General features: G+C 44.0%; 1 protein-coding gene across 1 annotated transcript in view; it reads right to left on the bottom strand.

The window, feature by feature from the left end:
* Positions 1 to 22,878, bottom strand: part of LOC121704912 (voltage-dependent T-type calcium channel subunit alpha-1I-like) — a 153,635-nt gene that overhangs the window by 113,566 nt on the left and 17,191 nt on the right. Inside the window, exon 3 of the mRNA XM_042085460.1 lies at positions 4,443 to 4,707. Coding sequence (XP_041941394.1) covers positions 4,443 to 4,681 — 239 coding nt within the window. The 5' untranslated portion in view covers positions 4,682 to 4,707. The remainder of the gene's footprint in view (positions 1 to 4,442; positions 4,708 to 22,878) is intronic.

Here is a 22,878-nt window from a genome sequence, read left to right as displayed (position 1 = left end):
ACACACACACACACACACACACACACACACACACACACACACACACACACACACATACACACACTGCATACTTCCCTTTAGCTCATTGGAGATGGCTTGTCGGTGCACAGGTCAGGTGAAGACAGTGTTTGGCAGACAGTCTGCTGTCAAGTTGGTTATATCAGCTCCATCTCCTCTCTCTCTCTCTCTCACACACACACACACACACAATGTTCTAAAATAGCCACACATCACACAATCACACACTCACACACACACACACACACACACACACACACACACACACACACTAACACACAAAGAACCCCACAGAATATTCATACTGACACACACACACAGGACTAATACAAAAAGAGACATATGATAGAGGCAAACACAGCCATGCTGTTGCCTTGACACACTTAAACTGAGCCTGCCTCAAATCCCAGATGAACAACATTATCTTTAGGTGCACTTCTATGTTTATATGTTTTTTGTTTGATTTTGGAGGCTGGCAGAAAATACCTATGTGGCAATAGTGTTCAAGCCAGAAGAAAACAGCAGTTTGTGGCTATGTGACCAAGTGATAATTTGTAATCTTAACATGTCACACAGTTCTTGATATTAGGTAAGTTAAACAGTGGAGAAGAAATGAAACACATCTACTGTATCTTTCATGGGGACAACAGTGCTACAGTAAACACAGTCCAGTAAAATACTAAAACACAAGCAAAGCAACTGTACAGAACATGGCTATTTAAGGTTTCTGTGATCCTTTTTCTGATCTATTTAGCTCTGCTGCTCCTTGTACTTAATGCATCATTTCCATACACACTCCAAAACACACTGATGTCCATTCTCATGCTCTTCTGTAGTCAAACATGATCAAACATGATCAAACTAAATTAAGTAGGCCTAAGGGATAATGGATGACACATTGTTATTAGGGCTGTCAATCGATTAAATGACATACTCTGTGATCAATTAATCTAAATTAATCGCATATATAATTTTTGCTGTGAAAGTATTTTAAATATTTAAATTCAAATGAATCAATGAATAATCAGCATTAGTGACATTAAAGTTCAAAAACTCTTATTATTATCTTCACTGTTCAAATAAAAGTTTATTTTTTTTAAAGTTTTTTCACATACAAGGCATTTCAAGCCACAGATATAACCTAGGGGACACAATGAAAACACTCCCCTCAATGTCAACACTTATTTCTTTGCATTGATGTGCAACTATAGAGTTGATGAACTCCGGTGATATGCAAATTCCTTGCTGCAGACATTGCAGAGGACTTTATTTTCAACACTTTATTTTTTATCAACATCATCAGGCCATTTTTGAAAAGTAAATGTTCCAATCAATGATCCAGGCAGCACGTTTTCTTCTCTCTCCTTCATTTTACAGTCTGACTAGAACGGCTCGGGGTCAAAGGTCATACGGAATCGATTAATCTGCACTAATAGAACTACTTCTTTCCGCCACATATCAACACATTTCTCAACTTACAGCACAAAATGCCGTTACTAGTTCTAAATGGATGGTTGCTATGGCCAAAGGCCAGTCGTTAGTTCCATCTCTCCCATTGTCAAGCAGGCATATCTCAGGATTCTGATGAACCTTTAGCTTTGAAACATCGCTATTTTCTTAACCTACATGTCATCCAACTTTAGCTAAAATCCATGTCCGTCATATGCTACAATGTTCCTATGTTCTGAACATCTGTATTTTACAGCTTGGATGCAACGTGACAGTTCATTTAAACTTAACGAGTTTGGCGAATTAATAAACAAGTGTGATATGGCCAACAAATTGGATCTACTTCATAGGTGTGCAAATAACATAGGGTAAATACACGTTCTAAATTACGCAGGACAATGGGCAAGTCAACCAAGCAGTGGAATAATACATAATACCCAGCAAAACATTTCAAATCTCAACTGAACTTAAACTGGACCATTTAGTCAAGTACACAAACCCACCCGACAAACCCAGTCCCATTTGACCGACCCCCAGCACGCGTGTTCTCTCAGTCCTGGACGTTTTACGTGCAGTCCATCAGTGTCAGGCCGGGTCACTGCAAGTGCCAGTCAGACGTTGGTCTGCTTTTAACACCTCTCTGTCCCTCCCTCGTGGCCACATCTCCCTGTGCTCGCGCTTTATTTTCCACGCAGCCACTTCTGACCACTAATTACCCGACGACAAGCCTCCTGGCACTGCGATGCACTACACAGAACAAATCGCAGTGTCCCCTCTAACTTGTAAGCCGCTCAGATACCTCTTCTAATGTTTAGGGGTAATTAACTTCAGATCTTGGGAGGAGGGCTTTTTTGCTTATAAGAGTAGGGCATTGTCTGTCACTCTCTCTATCTCTCTCTCTCTCTCTCTCTCTCTCTCTCTCTCACACACACACACACACACACACACACACACACACAAACACACACTCACACTTTAAGATGTGTTGAATGGGGAACTCAGAGACAGAGTCGGTGATTGGACATCAGCAGGGACAGGTGCACTGAGCTGTACAGCCATGGCTACCATGGTGACGGCACTAGAGGAAGCTGCAGGGATTCATGACTACACACGCAGGTGACGGCACAGAAGCTCCAAACAAAAATCAACTTGAAGAAAGTTCCACTGCCTTTTCTACCCTTGCTCCATGCACACAAACAAACACACTGACATACAAAAAAACCTCACACATGCTTGCTCACATACACACACACACACACACACACACACACACACACACACACACACACACACACAAACCTCAGTAAAAGAGCTGGATTTGGGAGCCGATCAAATGAGTGAGTCAGCCAAAGAGACGTGGAGACGTGAAATTAGATTTGGACACTTTCTAAGGGAGCATGTCCCCCAGGCAGACAGAGCTGGCTGCCATAACTAGCACACACGGAGAGAGAGAGAGACAGAGGAGGGGGGAAAGAAAGAGAGAGAGAGAGAGAGAGAAAATAGAGGAGATGGTGAGAGATAAAAAAAGTTTGAGAGAGAAAAAGAATACAGAGAGGAACATTTTATGAACTTTAAACACAGACAATAGTTCAACACACTCCGTGGTTCTAATAGCGAGCACAGGCCTAGCTGATGGTCACCTGATAACGTCTGGCCAGTCGATGAGTGCCTGTGGCTCTAATCAGTTTGTGCAGCATCGCCAATACCGACATACCACCGTCTGTGGCTGCTGAGTTTGCCTACTTGTCTTTTAGAAGCAGTGTAATCATCAGATATTCCCTTAAAGAGACAATCCTGGTAGTTAGCAGCAGAATGTATCTTACAGTCTAGTGGACAGTGGGTAGTCTTTACTGTGTGCAAAGTAAAACTATTCTTCGCCACAAAAAGGCAACACAAGGCGACTAAGTGGTTGGTCAGCATCGTTGCTAGTGCTTTGAAATCTGCCCTGGTCTACGGTTGCCTTTAACAGTCACTGTGTCACACCATACAGCACTTTCTACTACATTTGCACCATCAACAGTACTGCATTTTATCTGAGAGCCCATGTCCTACTGTTGTTGATACCACACAATTCACAAGCAGATGCAGACAATTACTTTTTATTCATGAATTTATGAAGGAGCAAAGCCAAAAGCACTTCCAAAAAGCCCACATGACATTCAGAGTCAACATCTCCCAGATATGAATCCTGTACTGATACTTACGTTTTACCAAACATGTAATATCAATAATTCACACTGTGGCAAAGCATGAATTAATGATTAATTCATATTAAGCACATTATTGATTTATGTCCGTGATGAATATGCTCATCATGCAAACTGCTTTAAACAATGTACTCAAAATAAAACTATACTTACAACTATACTATACTTACAATATGCTTACTATACACTGTTTTTCTTTTCAATATATTCAGTCAAATAGTATTCACTCAGTAAGCCTATATGCCACCAACAACTACTCATCAGAAAAGAAACGAGAAACAATTCTACTGTGTCACTGGCACTACAAAGAAGAAAGTAAAACCCTCTGGGGATGGACTCACAGTATTGGTGTCAGGAGGGCACTCTGTGGTTGATCCTCACTGATCCTGAAACACTGAACGCTCAGGGGTGAAGGGGTCAAGGGTGAGGTGTTAGGGGTCGCTCATTCAGACAGCAGCAGATTGTGTGGAAGGACCTGGGTTGGACCCATGACTGCAAAAATATGGACAGGGTGGAGGAAAAATGAAGCTAAAATTGGTCAGCCATATTGGCAAAACTGGAGCTAGAGTCTCCGTAGTAAGTATTTCTGGGAGCATGTGGTACAGGAAATGGGCTACATATGCCCTATCTGTTTAAATAGTTAACCATATTTAGTTAATTCTCCAGCATCCACTGTCCACTGTTTTTTATAGTCATTGGGTTGGACCCGTCCAAGAATTCCACCGCTGTCTGGAGCTCAGCGTTAGGGTAAGAGGGGTGAAAGGATATGGGCTGGACACCATGCGGATGCACCAGCTCCGTGGGAACGTGGTCTGCTTGAGGCAGAAGAAGACGACGGGTGCCAGCTCCGGGAAGGGCATCACCAGGGTGCTCAGGTCGCTGCTCACGTCGTCCGCCGGGCCCACTTCCTCGATGATGTCGTCTGCCTGCGTCGGGCCGTAGTCCTCGCAGAGCCCCGCCCCCGACTGGGACACACCCAGTGGCACGGGACAGTCCTCGGTCGTCATGGCGACGCAGCAGCAGCAGCAGCAGCCTAAAAAGTAAAGGATACAAGGATACAAGGATACAAGGAAGTTTATTGTCACATGCATATAGTTACTGGAAGTAAGAAATGCAGTGAAATTATGTCTGGTGTCAGCCTATTTGTGCATTAATGGGGGGGGGGGTAAAGAGTGCAGTAGAAGAGGGGTTTAGTAGATTAAGTGGCAAGGGCTGCATTAAAAAGGTGGGGGAGGATTGGGATTGGGTGGGGGGCACCAACAAGGAGCAACAAGAAGAGGGGGGATACACATTAAATGGGTGTCAGGATCCAAAGCATGTAACATTACATCACAACTGCCCACTCTCACCAGCCAAACTGCTCCTGGCCATACAGAGTTTTTTTTTTTTAAATTTTTTTTTTTTTTAGCGAGGAACCCACCACTTCTCAGTTTTGTTAGTAACACAATAACTGCACCTGCACTCAAACCCATTTAGCTCCGAATAGCTCCCTTGAGAAAACTGAAAAAGCAGCATTGCAAGAGGACTTCCTCCTCAAACAACATTATTGAATAATTAAAATGATCATTAAAAAGCTTTTTTGTCATCTCTGTTGCCATTGCCTTGCCTTCAGCACACAGACTCTCTGCAGTATTTGTTGGTAGATTAACTCATTCTGCTTCTGCCATGCTTTTTTATTGGTAAGGTAAGAATGATGCGGCTGTCCACAACCGATTCTGTTCTGCTGCTCCACCCCACACTGTTAGGGAGTTACTTTACCTAGCCCTGTGCACATCCATTAAAATTAATAAGCCACTCTGTTTCTGTTCCAGAACACCAATTCCACCTGCTGTCAGCGTTGCTGTGGTGATGAGCTGAATCTAAGTCAGCGGTTTCTCCTGCCTCTGTTGCCAGTGCTGAAGTGACAAGAGTCCCCAACCCCCCCCCCCCCCAACACACACACTGTCACCCTCCACCCCCCATCCTCCAGCACCCCTCCAGCATCCCAGCATTACAGAGCCAGCACCCGTCTCTCTGGATGGCTCTAAACTGGCCCAGCTGCCACAGATGGAGAGAGAGAGACAGAGGTAAGGAGAGGGAGAGAAAGAAAGAAAAGGGTGGAGAATGAGGATTTGGATTTTCTCTCGCTTCAATGCTGCATGCTGCCCCAGCAGTATTTCAAAATGTCGCTCTATGTCTCCAACTTTGTCTCCAACATTGTATTTGAAAACCATAATGACACACACACACACACACACTTTCTTCCTCTCTCTATCTCTCAAACACAACACTGATACAGAGCTCGGAGAAAACATGCTAGATTCTGGTTTCAACTCAAGTTCAAAGTTATGTTGTTAGGTGCACAAACCCACACTCTAACAAACCAATATATGCAACACTTCATTACTCACACAGTAATGTGGCTGCTTACCTCCCCATAGACCCACTAACAGAACTATATCCGATTTGGGGGGGGGGGGGGGGGGGGGGTGACTGAAAGTATGTGTGTATTTTATGTTCTGACAGCACCTACCTAAATCTGCAGATTCTCTAACCCTGGTCTGAATGTGACTTGGAGGGATTTGGGAGAGCTGCAGCTCTTAGTGCAGACGAAGCTCTTACAGAGGGAGAGCAGATAGCTAACAAACGTTCAGAAAAAGTCCTGTTGGCAAATTTGAGGAAAAGTCGGTAAAGGGGCTATTTCACACAATTTGAGGGTGCTGAATTCAAATATTTTGTTTACCAAGCTCAATTTTGAGTTTTAAGCTTGCTAATTAGCATAATTTGCATAATTCACATACTTTTTGGTTTTGCTATCAGATATCACAGGAATTGCAAAAAATAAGGCATTAATATACTCTTTATGTATCAGATATGTTGTGGGACAGGACCCCAATGACCCTCAAGTAGCAAATGAAAATAAGCTAAAATTTAAATATAAATTGAAATAATAGCTAAAATTCAGTATGACGGTTAGAAGCAAAATAGATTCCTTGATAATAAATTGATAGAATAGTAGGTGACTGCTCATTTTTCTGTAGAATCTAACTATTATGAACAGTTGTCAGTCTTTACAGAGGATTTACACTGTATTTTTTTTACTGTTAAGGCGACTGTGCTTCCCTAGTTAAAACATCTCACTGGTGCTCTTTCCTATCATTCAAATCCCAGCCATGCAAAAAAATGGAAGAGTGTGCATGTTTGAGGGTTGCCGAAGAGTGCTATGGAGATTACATTATTTGCAAATAAAAATAAAATTTAGACAAGATATCCTTTATAGTGCAACAAAAAGAAACATTCTCCAATGCATCATTACTGCATATGATGCTAAAAGGGAAGTGGACCTAGGACAAATCCTTAGCTATGAACTGATTAATGTCCCTGTACTGTAGCTATTGCAGATAGCGATGGTTATTTGTGAAGTGGAAATAAGTCATCCTCACTCAAGTGCTGTCTAGCAATGTGGAATGTCCAGTAGTGATCACTGCAAAAACTGCTCATTCAACACTGGTAATAGATGCTCAAGATCTAGTTATGTCTTTAGGGCACCCATCTGACTGCAGCACATTAAAGAAGTATGCAGGAAAGTTTGTAAGAAACTTTTGTATTGTTATTTGGTATGTGTTATGTGGTAGCAAATGATGTTGACTATCAAAGAAATAGACCTAATGTAGGAATGCACACAGATATTGCAACAGATATGCTCAGGCCAATCCAAACTTATCTCATCTGTTGTTCCTCGTTGGTGGAACACACTGCCAGTTCCTACAAGGGCAGGGTCATCCCTCTCCATTTTCAAAAAAACTCCTGAAGACCCAGCTCTTTAGAGAACATATCCTCTCATAGCACCAACAAGTCTTGCTGATCCTAGCACTTACCATCCGTCTTGAACTCACACTCAACTGTTTAAAAACAGCACTTACTGATGCACTTATTCTTACTGTACTCTACCGTTTTAAAATTGTCCTAAAATTGTTGAGAGAATTGCTTTAAAACTTAACTGTTACCATGTTGTTAGTCGCTTTGGTTAAAAATGCGTCAGCCAAATGTAATGTAATGTAATGTAATGTAATAATGGTGTAGGCCTATCTGATTAAGACCCAAAAAGTGGTTGAAACATACTTATTAAATTACACTGGAGCAAAGAAGACCATCATCACTTTTTTCCCTTTGCAACTGTCAAAGAAATCCCATAAAAACAGGAAGGCCTAGGGTAGCCTACATCAGATGGCCTAAAGATTAGGCTCTTCTGCTATAGCATTAAGTGATTTGCATGCAGTAATTTGAACACTGACCTTGATCTAGCCTACTTTGGCTATTTAAAGGTAATTTATTGCCAAAACATCACACAATATAAATGAGCTATAACAATAAAGGACTTAATCACACACAAACTACTATTTTATCTGACTACAAAAATAATAATTATGTAGGAAGTTTAGAAGTTTGAAACCCAGAATTGACCAAAAGTGCACCAAATTCAACACAAATGACTCAATACACTTGGAGGAGGCCTGCGTCCTTTCTTTTCCAGATATTTTAGGATTTCGATATCGCTTCAGTATTGAGTATCAAGATATTTATGGCAGGTATTGTATCGAAGTCATAATTTTGGTATAATGACAACACTATGCCAGAGCCACTCTGTTTTCTAGATGTTGAGGATCGGAGGCTCTACCACCAACAAGTGATGCTGCTCAATGGCATATTAGAAGAGCACATTATCAAGCTCTAGTATAGAGGCAAGCACACATACCAAATCCAGTGTTACTAGAAGTAAAATGTTTTTTACTTGACGGTTGTTGCTGACGGTAGATGCAGTTCTGCATTAGGCTTATTCCCGCTATCTAAGTTCATATGTACTGTAGGATATATTCTGAGTTGAAGGTTATCTGTGCAATTTGTTATTGTGATGAAATGCATTAAACACCACGAGTGACTCATTAGAATTCCAGAGCCAGACAGTAACGGAGTACATTTACTTGAGTACAGTACTTGAGTACAATTTTGAGGGATCTGTACTTTACTCGAGTATCATTTTTGGGGAGTACTCATGACTTTACTCAAGTACATTTGAGAGGCAAATATTGTACTCTTTACTCCACTACATTTCTATCCATAACCGTGAGTACCCGTTACTACTTCTAAAAAAAAAAGGAAAAAAGAAAAATCTCGGAAACCCTCAATTTGTTGTTTCCCTCTCAAATGTAATTGGATTGTGCAGGCGCCACTGATTGGGACAGCCTATCAGCAATCACCTTCAGCTTTCCGCCAAAGTCAACTCCATGGTCAGATTTAGATAAGAGACGAAACCATGGACGAAACAATGGATGAAGACGCAACAGGTCCATCCCGGGAATGTGCCAACCTGTGGCCCCACCTCGCCAGACTATTTCAATTTTCTGAACAAGTTAATGATAGTTTTCGCTTCAAGTGTTTCAATTACAAAATAGTATTTTGTATTTGAAATACATATTTTAAATACATGTATTACAAATACTGCCCATCCCTGGCAACATGGTAAAAAGATGAAAATGACTTGATTTTACTTCCAATTCCTTTTACATTCTCCAAGGTATTAACATTAACATTTTTCATAAGTCCATGTAGGACGTTTCTGTACATAAATGTAAGCACTGTGGCAGTAGTAATGCAATATTTAGAAAATGTAGGCTACTCTTGTACTCTTGATACTCAAGTACTTTTAAAAACAAGTACTTCAGTACTTTTACTTAAGTAGACATCTGACTGTTGTACTTTTACTTGTACTTGAGTAAAATTTAGCAAAGGGTATCTGTACTTTTACTCAAGTAATGAAGCTGTGTCCGCCAATGTAGAATTCTGATTAAAATTTCCGAGTTTATTACATGTTAACTGTAATCATGTTCCCATTAAATACGTTAATAAACTATAGTATGGCTTCTTTAATGCTCAAACATGTATTTAGAGAACACTTTTATTTGGTTTTAGTGATTACTTTTGAAATCAACCCAATTTAGGGAAAAATAAGCAAAAATAATCACTATTTTATGTTAAAATGCTGATTATGCAGCTTAGAACTCAGAATTGAGCTTGGTAAACAAAATATTCAGAATCAGCACCCTCAAATTAGGTAAGAAGGGTGGTTTACCAACTTTTCCTCAAATTTGCCGTCAGAAGTCCTCTTCTGTGAAGCTGCTCTCCCTCTATTAGTGGCAGGGCAGCAATGCTTCAGCAAAGCTAATTCATCATAGCCTAGAACCTTTTACCTGTTTGATCCAGACAGACAAGACACAAACACACACACAAACACACATGCACACACACACACACACACACACACACACACACACACACACACACACACACACACACACACACTTTGCTGATGTCCCTAACATTCAGAGGGAAACAAGTGTGCTTGCATGAGTGTGTGGGCGCACAAATGTTGGTGTGTGTGTATGTGTGTTGGTGTGTGTGTGTGTGTTGGTGTGTGTGTGTGTGTCTGGTTGGCTAGAAATGTACCCTTGAGGCAAAGGGCATTCCACCGTTGCCTGCACCTTTTCAGACATGTCCTTTCTACCATGCCACACGACATCTGGAGACCTGAGTGGTGAAGGATGTGACAATCAGCAGATATCGCAAAGAGGCCCCCTGCTCCTCTAAAGCCAGCAGTGTGATTCTTACATCGGCCCCCTCCCAAGGGACACGTCAGTGGAATGCATGCATTCTCTTTCCTATGCTATCCGTTTTGACATCACATCCCCAGTAGTATGGGCCAGCAAACGTAACAAACTTTCTTTGCATGTGTTTGTGGTTTTTGTAGACAAAAGATGACATTACATGGTGTTACATGGTTGTTTGATAAATTAACGTGTTCTGTCTATGAGAAAAGGTTTGTCACACTTTGAGCTTCATTCAAAATGTGATAACAATAGATAATGCAGTATATGGATGGCATAATGTTAAAATGTGCCCAAATGTGGTGTTGAGAGGCTCTCCTAGGCAAGTCAGCAAAAACAGAGGTGAGGAAAATTGCAGAGAGACAGAGAGGAGGGGTGAAGTGCCATCTTGGAACACATACAGTACATGTCACGTAGTTCAAAATGGCATCCCTGCCACAGCACAGGAAGCCCTGGACCTGACGACGTCTTACATAGAATATATTGGTACCAATGGCTATAAAATGAAAATACGTCCTCATATAAACCGTTCATAAACAACCTTATGGGTAAACTATGCTTGTAATGTCCGACACCTCACCTCACTTTCATTTTTGTGCTGATGCTTTCACTTCCACAGCATTTCAGTGTTCACTTTACAGCATCAGGTAGCGGCACTGGGGACATCTGGCTCACTCTCAGTTTAATTTGGAGTGAGGGGAAGTATTAAAGGCATTTCGTCATGACGTCGGCCGCCTCGTGGATTAAATATGTCTGCAGTCATGCGCTAACGCCCATTAAAATGCATTTTTCATGAACCTCAGCAAACGTATTAGTCATATACTTAGATGCTGTTTACGTTTACCGGCTCATGTGCTCCATTTGGTACTCTTGTGCTCACACAACACAATCGGGAGCTGCGGAGATGCGGCAAACAGCAGGCAAGCAGTAATTTAATGACTTGCACGGAGAATGTTACAGAGACATTTTAGAACTGAAAGTGCCGTCATTGCAAACACATAAGCGGGCAAATTCGGTGCAGCTGCAGCAGTCGAGAAAAGTCTTTGGTGGCTGTCACGAGCCGTGAAGGAGCGGGCAATTTGCACAGCATAGTCCTTCAGTGTTAAAGACACCCCTTGACGCCCCTCACGGCCTATGCTCCGCTAGCGGAACACGTACGCAAAATGTTCATTTCTTCGTGTCTTCTTTAATTGGGGCGAGGTCGGTGCGCGCCACCAGTTCTATGGAGGCAAAAGAAACTCCAATATCTCAGTGGGGCGCAGAGTGAATCAACTGAGGATGTGGTGATTAAACCAAATAAGCGCAATTCAGTTGGTACAGTACGAGTGTATGTTCAGTATGGTATCAGGCAATAAGCTGAAGAGTATTTTCTCTCATAATTAACCAAGGCATGGTTAAGTAGACTAAACCAGGGGTTCCCAAACTTTTCAACCCGCGACCCCCAAAATAACCGTGCCAGAGACTGGCGACCACCACTATCCCTGGATGTGACTCAAAAAATAAAATAAAATAAAATGTGTGCACCGACCATACGCACTAGGCTTATCCAAACACGGCTTAACGACAACAAAAAAGAACAGAGCAGTCTGTTATGATTTTACATATAGAAATTTACTATATGATAAAAGCAGAATACCTTAGTCAAAAAATAATACCCATGTAACATGAGTGCACATTATTGCTGTCGTGCAAACTTAACTTTGAAACATTGCTTTAATTTCCATTTTAACAGAAGAATATCTCAGTCAGGGTAATATCCACAAACTGTTGTAAACATATGTACATTGTTGCTGCGCAAATTTACATTTTTGCAACTATCTTTCAGCATAAATCTCATATAATGAGATGGAAGCGCGCTATACGCGGAACACAGCAAGTCCATTCTTGGTTTAATTGTGGAGACGGCCACACGGAGATCATCCTCCACATTTAGACGCGATCTGTATTTGTTTTTAATATGGCAGTGCAGAGTAAGTCTTTTCGCACAGGTATGTGGAGCCAAACGGCGTCAGTACGTCCATCGCGGCCTTCAATAGCTGTGGATATTCCCTCTCGGCTGAAATCCAGAACTCAGCAAGCGTCTTGGAATTAAAATCTGTCTTTAAAGTGCGGTCAAGTGACAGCTCTTTTATTTTTCCAAAATGTATTTGATTTATGGAAATCATTTCGCGACCCACCCATCGGCGTCCCGCGACCCCCGAATCAACAAGAGTATTGGTCTCTCTCTCTAGCTCTCTCTCTCCTCAAAGTGATAACATAATAGTACAACATCCAATAGTTACAAAAAGAGCATCTCTTTCTTCCTTTCACACTCTGTCCATCTCCATCCTACCCTACCCATGCTGTCTCATGTAACATTTCCTCAGACCTCAGATCATTTTCATCCCTTCCTCCCTTCTGTCCTTCTCACTCCTGTCCTCCTCTCACTTCACTCTCTCTATCTGTCTGAAAAAGATCCATAATTCCTTTCATCTGCAACCCTTATGCCCTCCCCTCCCTCTCCATCCCTTACCTAACCCCTGCCTCCACAAACGGACCCTCATAATGAGTTATGTCAAAGTGGCCCTCCAGAGAGTGTGGGTGCGGGTGGATTAAAGTGATTTGTAACTACCGTCATTGTAATCTGTTCCTACAGCATTAGCGAAACATGAGACAAGGCTAGGCTAGGCCAGGCCTCTCACTGGGCCCTGACTCTTGGGTATAACGACATTAGCGACCCTTGAATTTCCCCTGGGGATCAATAAAGTATCTATCTATCTATCTATCTATCTATCTATCTATCTATCTAGCATCAAAGCGTCATTACCTACCTAACTACATGTACATCCCAAGTGATTCCATTCAGTTTAAGAAGGTCTGTAAAGCGTAATCCACTGAAATCCACTGACAGCAAGGAAAGGAGGACATTGAGAACTTGAGATGTCCTCTTGAGAAGTGAGGAAAGTACACCATACTGTACTGGTGGTATCTCATGGTGAACATATTTTGAATTTAATGTGATATCTGAGAATGTGTGTCTGAGACAGATGGCACAGCTGTAGGATTGTAATTGAACGATTTACTATGTGACCCTTTGTCTTTCTAGATGAATCCAGAGGTGAGAAGCTGGGAGATCCAATAATGTTGACAATGATTTATAATTAGTGCTTTGCAGCCAATCAATGTCTTTCTAACAATAAATGGCACACTTAGGTCTTTCTAGGTCATTAAATCTCCCTCTACTTATAGTGTGTACTATTTGTGTAGCTGTCAGTGTGCTGCCATTCCTCCACCACAGGGGGAGTCTGTCTCCGTTGAGTTTCCTGTGACTGACAGGTGGCACAGCCGGAGCACTGTGTCACACTGCCCAGTCGCACTGCTAACAAGCTAACCGGGCTACGGCTACCAGACTGACAATCTGGCTTGTCTGCAGGACCCCTGACACAGCATTTACCATAAAATCAAGGCTTGTAATACAATGACACTCCTTTTTTTTATATCGCTTTAAAACCGGCATGTTGGCATCAAGTGTAACGACACGAGTCCTTTTATCAGGGTGTTTAAAAAGCATAATAAAATGCTCATTGCTTTGTCTAGCACCTTTTTTTAAAGATGGCACAGCATAAAATAAAAGAGGATGGAGGAGTGAAAAATTAGTGTTTTTGTGAGGAGGGTGAAATGGAATGTGGCACAGAAAGAAAGGGATGACGACATCAGAGGGGAAAGGCAACACAACCATCTATTCTGATGCTTTAGCATCTGTTCTTGACTGCCATGATTTATCCTTCTAATCTTTCTTTCTATTTTGGTTTGTTTCTATTTTGGGTTTCTTTTTGCTTGTTCCTGTCTTTCTTTTTATCTATCTGTCTGTCTGTCTGTCTGTCGGTCTGTATATTACTGAGAACAATGTCAGTATTTTGTGTTTTGTATGAGGGGGAAATAAGGGAACTCTGAGAAACACATTCTTCCCATTGTGAAGCATGAGGTCCACAGCATGAGGGCCACCGGAGGGAGGGAGGCACAGTGAGAGCATGTGGGCAGTGCTGAGGGACCGGCCGGCTGGCCGCCTGCCCAACCGCCCGCCGGCCTGCCTACCTGCCCACCCAACCACGCCAGTTCATGCCGGTGTAGGGCTTTACTTCAAACAACTGTACCTGTGTGTGACTAAGCTCTCTGAGCATGTGCTGTGTGTGCGTTTTTGAGTGTGTGTGTGTGTGCGCGCGCATTCCATTATGTTCTTGTATATGTCTATACCATGTAGATTTGTGTGCTTACATGTGTATGGATTTATGGGCTGTGTGTGTGTGTGTGTGTGTGTGTGTGTGTGTGTGTGTGTGTGTGTGTGTGTGTGTGTGTGTGTGTGTGAATCTGTATTTGCAAGTGTGTCCACACTTGTCCATGCATGAGCATCAGTGTGTTAGAGACAGAAAGTGTGTATCTCTGTGTGTGTGTGTGTGTGTGTGTGTGTGTGTGTGTGTGTGTGTGTGTGTGTGTGTGTGTTTGTGTGTGTGTGTGTGTGTGTGTGCGAAACATGGGGGCTCCCTGTCCGCATATAAAACACTATCTACATCTAAATCAATGTCAGGACCAGAGACCCTGGAGAGGCAATAGCAGGGCAGAGCGGAGAGATACAGAGAGATTTCAATGGACTGCCATATCCACAGAGGCCACTGTGATAGAGAGAGGGTGAAAAAAGAATGGGAAATGGAGATGAGAGAGTGAGTGGATGAGAGAGGACAGAAGAGAGAGAGAGAGAGAGAGAGTTGTGCATGCTGCCACCCCTGTGCTAGCGTCTTCTTACAGCTCAGCGTGCATGGAGGCCCACGTGGTCCAGATCACAAAGCAGCTTTATGTTGGAACGGACCTCCACAGTGAAACCATAATGGGATGACACACACATGCTGCACGCTCACATCACACACCCTAACTGTTCATTCCACCAGAATGAGTGCATACGTAACACAGACTCACCCATATCACATACTCACACTCATATCACACACTCATGGCTTAAAGCGTACACTGTGTGTCATGCACACACACTCATACAGAAACATTGTGACTTTGTATACAAACCTACACATACACATATACTGTGCATTCTATAGACCCTTTCAACAATAAAAACAAAAACAATGCTTGAACGTTCTATTTGGTCCCCGATCTACTTCCTCTGCATTAAGATAACATATGGAATGTTAAAAAGGAAGTCTTGTGGGGCCAACTATGATGCTGATAATGGAACTCTCTTAAAAGGGTCTATACATCCATACATGCCAGATTTTGACGTATTAACCTTATGCATTGGTATTCTAGCATGCACACAGGCACACACAGACAGATATGTGCAGTGATATACAGTATTAGCACATGCCATCAGTCAGTACACATAAATAACCCCCCCCCCCCCTCCACACACACACACACACACACACATCTGCTAACCCACAAACTCATACAGAGACACATAGAAGCACACATCACATACACACACACACACACACACACACACACAGTCATGCATGCAGTATTCATGATCAAGAGAGTGGGGGAATGAAATGCATTGCTGTGCAAAGCCAGGTGAGAATATCACTCCTTGGCTGGGTGACTCAAGATTCCCAGTAGTCTCTCTCCCTCTCTCTCCCTCTCATCTCTTCCCTCGTTTCTTTGCCTTTCCCTACCCTCCTCTCCACCTCTTTCTCCGGTCCATTGCTGCGGAGGAACACTTTGCATCTGCCTAATTACCTCATCTGCATAACCCAAGCACATTATCACACGGGCACACAGGGACAGCCAAGGCTACCAACTCACATGCAGAAGTAGAGTGAGCATGCACGCACACACATACACACATACACACACACACACACACACACACACACACACACACACACACACACACACACACAGACAGACATGCACACACACACATGCATGCACACGCACACACACATGCACACACACACACACACACACACACACACACACACACACACACACACACACAGAGACATGCACACACACGCATGCATGTACGCACACACACACATGCACGCACATACACACACACACGCACAGACACACACAAACCTTTTACTTAAATGCTTTTTAGCCCATGCTTATAGCCTCCCAGTGTCGTGTGTTTAACAGCAGGGAGGAGCTACAGCAGCTATGACTACTCCTCCACCCGACATCTCCTCCCTCGCTCTTTCTCTCCCTTTACGTCCTCTGCTCCTTTCCTCCCACCATCACTCTTTCTCTCCTCCTCCTTCTCCTGTCTTCCTCCTCTCCTCTCCTCCCCTCGACTCCTCCTTTCCTCTCCAGCCTGGATGTCTGCTGCATCAGCAGTTCTCTCCTCCGCTGCTGTGAAATTGGATTTGAATATGGATTTGGAAACGAGGCACTTGCTGGTGAAGAGGAAAGTCATAAAGATAAAGAATAGTGACATCCAGAGAAGACCAAGCTGCATGCATGGGTGAGGAAGAGAGAGAGGGAAAGAGAGTGAGGAAAGAGAGAGAAAGAGCAGATGAGAGAGAAGAAGAAAGAATGGAAGCAGGAATGGAAATCAGGAGCCGAAACACATGAAAGTGGTCAGATCCTCCAATTGAGGGAAAGATCCTAGTGTCGTTTTACTGATTAGCTGAACCAAAATTGAACCACAAAACTGAGCACTTAGATAAGAGCCGTCTTCTTTCTCTGTTTCTCCTTCTCACAATCCAACTCTTTCTCTAACTCTAACTCTCTCTCTTTCCTCTCTCTCTCTCTCACACACACACACACACACAAGCCACCAAGCTCACTTAGTGGGCTGGCTAGCGGACTGCACTCAGGTGAAGAGTGAAATTAAATAATGAAGGAGGGAACACACTTGGTGTTTATGGCTCCTGACATTAATGCACCAGGGAGACTGGCTGGACAATGGCTGCTGCACAGTGCAGGGTTGCGAGCGCGGGGTGGGAGGGTGGAGAGGGCTCAGGGACCAGATGCTTTGTTCCCTTGCCTGTGGTTCTCTTTTGTAGCGTTGAGAGAATGGTCGGATTGCACAGGGCTCTGTCAGTGCCCCTTGGTGTACAGAGAAAAAGAAAATGAGAGAGGTAAGAGAGAGAGAGGGGGGGAGAGACACATAAGCACTCTCTCTGTGTCTCTCACTCTCTCTGTTTCTCTGTGTCTGTCTCTTACACACACACTCTCTCCCTCCCTCTGTTTCTCTGTGTCTGTCTCTTACACACACACACACACACACACACACACACACACACACACACACACACACACACACACACACACACAAACACACATGTGCATGCGCAGTCGCGCGCACACACACACACACACACACACACACAATATACCCCTACTGGTATCCCATTAGTGCCTGTACAGATGTTTTGTGCTAGTTCTCTGCTGCACTGACAGCAGAAGTTGGCAAAGATCTTTGTTGACATTTTCAGCATCCATGTCTGCGGCCGTTCTGGATGCCACTGTAAATCACCCAGCAAAGCAAAACAAACAAAAAAAGAGACCCAGACAATAATGCTGCAACCCCCGATACCAGCCTGGCCAATTGGGAGGCTGTTGCCATGGCAACCAGGTGTCGGTTTGGCCCTGGTGAGAGCAGGGGCCTGCTCCACCCTGAGTCTCCAGGAATGGCTCCAGGTTCCTCTTGAGCCCACTGCACACCGGCAGCGGAACGGCCACACCACACACGCAATCATCTGTCCCCGCACACAGGAAGCACAGCGAATATAATCACAATCTGTGATGAACAATGGATTTCGCTAGGCAACACTGAGAAAAAGAGAACTGTATCATAATCATCTGGTGGTGTGGGTGGAGGTAATAGAAAACAATGGAAACTAAATTATCAAATTTCAGTAGCAGAGTGCACCACTCGGCGTTGGTGATATGATGGTCATGTAATGTTTAAAGTGTATTTCACCTTTCGTATTAATTCTTTTGTATCCGAATTTCAATTCAATCTTGCTCTTGCAAAGGCTGCTCATGAAACCTTCATGCAGCCCCATGAAGCTGAGGCACCTCCATTTAAAGAGGCCATTACAGACAGAATGACAGCATGTAGAGGGGCCAACTCCATTCTCTCTCCATTCTCTCTCAAAACCAGTCCTCTCATCCTCCAGCTCCTGTGGTATCACCACACACCATGTGGCCCTCTCTGGCTAAACATTTCATTACATTAATCTCTTCTCCACCCCCTGGTCTCTGTTGCATGTATAATGTTGGTATGGGATGGTCTGTCATGGTACTGTATGTCGTCTCTCAGCAGCACAGGAGTCCATAATTACAAGCCATCACTGTGGATTACACTAATACGAGACATTAGAAAAGAGTCACATTGCCATTCCAGAAGACACCCATTCACTGCCGCCCCCCATCTCTCACACACACACACTCACACACACACACACACACACACACACACACACATATCACAAGCGTCTGCGTCCTAGTGAAGCTCAGTCATCTGTCCAGGGCTGAGCCGGAGTTACAGCCTCAGTGGTCAGTCAGTCTGAATTTGGGCGGTCAGGCCAATTAGCCTTCAGAGGCGACCGAGATTAATGGCCGGAGCCCGCAGAGCGGCGCAAGCTAATGGCCTCGACGTCGGTGGCCAAGACGAGATGCAGCGATGAGGAACCCGAGTCCTTCGGTGTCAGTCAAGCAGTCGGCCTGCAGTAGTCACCCACCAACTAGCACAATACAGACTGCTAGTGAAGATGCTGTTTTGTTATTTCAGCCCTGCATATCTTTTGTATATTATGTCCTGTATATGTGGTGCATAACGCATGTGGATATGATGGTATAGGTCTGTTTATAAGACGGTCTACATTTGTATGGTGCCATGGTGAGAGGAATGATAACATTTTTAAAATGAGTTCAAACCATGCAGCTTTGGCTTCAAAAGTATCTCTGAGAAGTGAAGCACGAGTTGGGCATAATAATTCAAATATATTTGTTGTTTTCCTTGATGAAAGCATTGTGACATTTCCAGATCATTCAACAATGAAGTATTTGCTTTGCAGCCCCAGGATTTGTAATCAAGAGAAAACACAAACATCCAACTAATCAGCATAAAAAGGTGGCTCTGTCTGATGATCAGTCATGCTGAATCATCTGTATCACATTGGCATTCATGCATTCCAGATAGACAGTGTGCTTGCTTTTGACGAGAGGAGATTCAAACTAAATCTTTCCAGAAGTTGGTCATCCTAGTTACCAACATTGCAACATATGTCCATCAGGGGGACCAAAGCCCACACACCAGTCCTCCTCTTAAACCCACACTTCACGTCACACTTTCTTTGTCCCTCGCAGGCTTCCATCCCCCCACCCCCCCGTGCAAATCAGCTGCCTGAGGCGAGGCACTCTGCCGAGGCACCGGGACCCTGGCACACCAGCAGCTACTCAAGGTCAGACAGAGGGGACCGAGCACAGGAGCAGTCCATGCCAACGGAGAGAGAGAGAGAAAGAGAGAGAGAGAGAGGGAGGGAGGGAGGAAGGGAGGGCTCCACAGGACACTCCACAGGGAAGGCAGTACAGTGTATGCAGGGGAGAAGACCGCACAGCGAGCCACTTTGAGTCCCTCACAGCCTGACTGTTTGCAAAGACGACGTGAAACCTTGATGAAGGACAAGGTACATGCTTGTGGTGATCTTAATGAGCCTGAAAATAGTTTAAACAGTTTGTATTGGGGGCGGGGGGGGGGGGGGGGTAAAGCTTATTTGGGTGGGCCACTGTTGATGACTATCTGTCCAGACCATGTTGGGAGAGCATTTGGAGACTGTCTCTGGGACTGAAGTGTGTGTGTGCTGTGATGAGAGGCCATGTGGGGTGTCCTCTGTGGTTCTGATCGGAGGTCAGTGCCTCCTCCACCCCCCTTGAGCCACGTATAGACACAGTGACACACGTCACATTGCATAACCCCAGCAGATTTACATAAGCCTGGTCCACCCCCACTCAGTCAGGAGAAGTTCAGAGATTGTCTGTGTGTGTGTGAGTGTGTGTGTGTGTGTGAGAGAGAGAGAGAGAGAGAGAAAGAGAGAAAGAGAGAGAGGAGAGAAAGGGAATCTAGACAGAGATGAAAAAGGCCAAGATTGAGAGGATAAGGAGATAGAATAAGGTTCATGAGCTCCTTCTGTCCAGATACAGACTTCCATACGACACAGACATAATGCATGAGCATGCATGTGTGCACACACACATCGCCATACCCTGGGGGATTCAGTGAAGCAGAGAACTGTCTTACATGCCTTTGAGTGTTTAAACTTTTACCATCTCACACTCACACACTCCTTCATCCAGCTCTCAGAACATAATGCACTAAACATCACAGACCTCCGCATTTTATGTGTGTATTAAATTGATAAATAAAGTGCCTGGGCTAACCTCAAAGTGGATGGCCACAACAACACACTCACACTAGCACATGAACAACAATATTTCACAGACGTATACACACTCTCTCTCTCTCTCTCTCTCTCTCTCTCTCTCTCTCTCTTCTCATACACACACACACACACACACACACACACACACACAGAACAGAGACAACCACACACATGACAGCTAAGTTATGACACCAAAAATAAAAGCATCAGGTTAAATGCCACTGAACACACTGACAAACACACACACACACACACACACACACACACACACACACACAAACAGGCACACACACACACACACACACACACACACAAACAGGCACACACACACACACACACACACACACACAAACAGGCAAACCCACTGATACACATAAAAATAAACACAGGCACAAACACACAGACGCGCATGCTTTGAACACACAGCCCAGGGCATCAACTGACAACCCAAGCACTGACAATACTGTCTAGAAACCAGCAGAGACATGAGCTCACATTAGGGACGGTGCAAGACTCAAAGGCTATATATACTAAGAGAAGTTCCTTCAAATGAACCTCACTCAATAGATATAAGGAATGAGAAGAAATTACACCCCCCTCTCTCCATTCTCTAACCCTGTCTTTCTTTTCTTGGCACAGGTAAATTCACCGATATGTAGTGAAAGAGAGAGAGAGAGAGAGAGAAGGAGAGAGAGAAAAACAGAAGGAGGAGATAGAGAGGGAGACAGGTAAACCATAGGAAGGGTCAGAAACACGACACAGATGGAGAGAGGCAGCTAAAGCACAGTGCCCTTGCGTGTCTGTGAGTGCTGGCTTTGCTGCTGGTGCTGGGAGACGCCGGCTGCTGGATGGAGATCCAGTGGAATAATAACTGTCACGTTTCCTCCTGCTCTGCCTCTAACAGGCATGAGAAATGCACTGCAGGCACCCCACCGCTAATCTCCTCATGTGTTGCTATGCACCACTGCCACTCAGAGACACGCACAGACAAACAGACACACACACACATACACACACACACACACACACACACACATCCATCCATCCTACTGACGTCAGCCACTGGCCTCAATGTATACATACAGAGCTTGCAATTCTCCTCACATGTCACGGACCACCTTTATCGCCACAACAACACATATAACTTGCATCATGCAGTTCAGGAGCCTGTAAGGCACATAGAGCCCATCTCATATGTATGTATAACTCACACTGAATGGGACCCTCCCCCTCCTCCAACTCCCAATGACAAAGAGCTTTAAATCTCACCACGGACAACACACTTTCACTTGATGTGCGTGAGAGTGTTTTCAATTCCACAGCCTGTGCGTAATTAGAGGAACAAACAATTGCAAGAAAACAGCAGTCGGAGAAGAATGAGTTTGTTGCTCATTATGAACAACACTGAGGTTTTTTTTGTTGCTGTTGTTAGTCGGGAAAACTCTCAGTGAGTATCACTTGAGAGATTTGAGAGAGTGATGAGATTCAAATGTGACTCTTGGGTCTTTCAAGAGTGTGCTTCTTATGTGCTGCAATGAAAGATGGCAGTGAATGCATACAAGTATAAGTATATATACTCTTTTGATCCCGTGAGGGAAATTTGGTCTCTGCATTTATCCCAATCTGCCTGCAACAACAGCGGCGCTCAGGGAGCAGTGAGGTGTTAGGTGCCTTGCTCAAGGGCACTTCAGCCGTGCCTAATGGTCGGGGTTCGAACCAGCAACCCTCCGGTTACAAGTTCGAAGCGCTAAAGAGTAGGCCACGGCTGCCTGGTGAATATGAATGCACACTCAAAACACGTGTACACACACACACACATACACACACACACACACACACACACACACACACACACACACACACACACACACACACACACACACACACAGAGAGAGATGATGACTGGGAGATTTATACATTCTCCCAGATGCTGTTTTTTAAGTATAGCTGTGAGCCCAATGCTGAACTAATGCTGTGTGTGTGCACAAAGTGATGCTGTGTGTGTGTGTGTGTGTGTGTGTGTGTGTGTGTGTGTGTGTGTGTGTGTTTAATCATGGGCTGCATATATTGGTTGCCTCCGGTAAAAGCTGCAGCCTGTATCAAAGGCTTCTCTGTTTCACCTGCTGCACTTCAAAGAACTTCTTTTGTGTCTGTTTCTATCCATCCATCCATCCATCTCTC

Source organism: Alosa sapidissima, chromosome 3, assembly GCF_018492685.1.
Source record: "Alosa sapidissima isolate fAloSap1 chromosome 3, fAloSap1.pri, whole genome shotgun sequence".
Taxonomy (NCBI): Eukaryota; Metazoa; Chordata; class Actinopteri; order Clupeiformes; family Clupeidae; genus Alosa; species Alosa sapidissima.
Note: the sequence above shows the minus strand (reverse complement) of the source record. Positions and strands in the feature narration are given on the sequence as shown.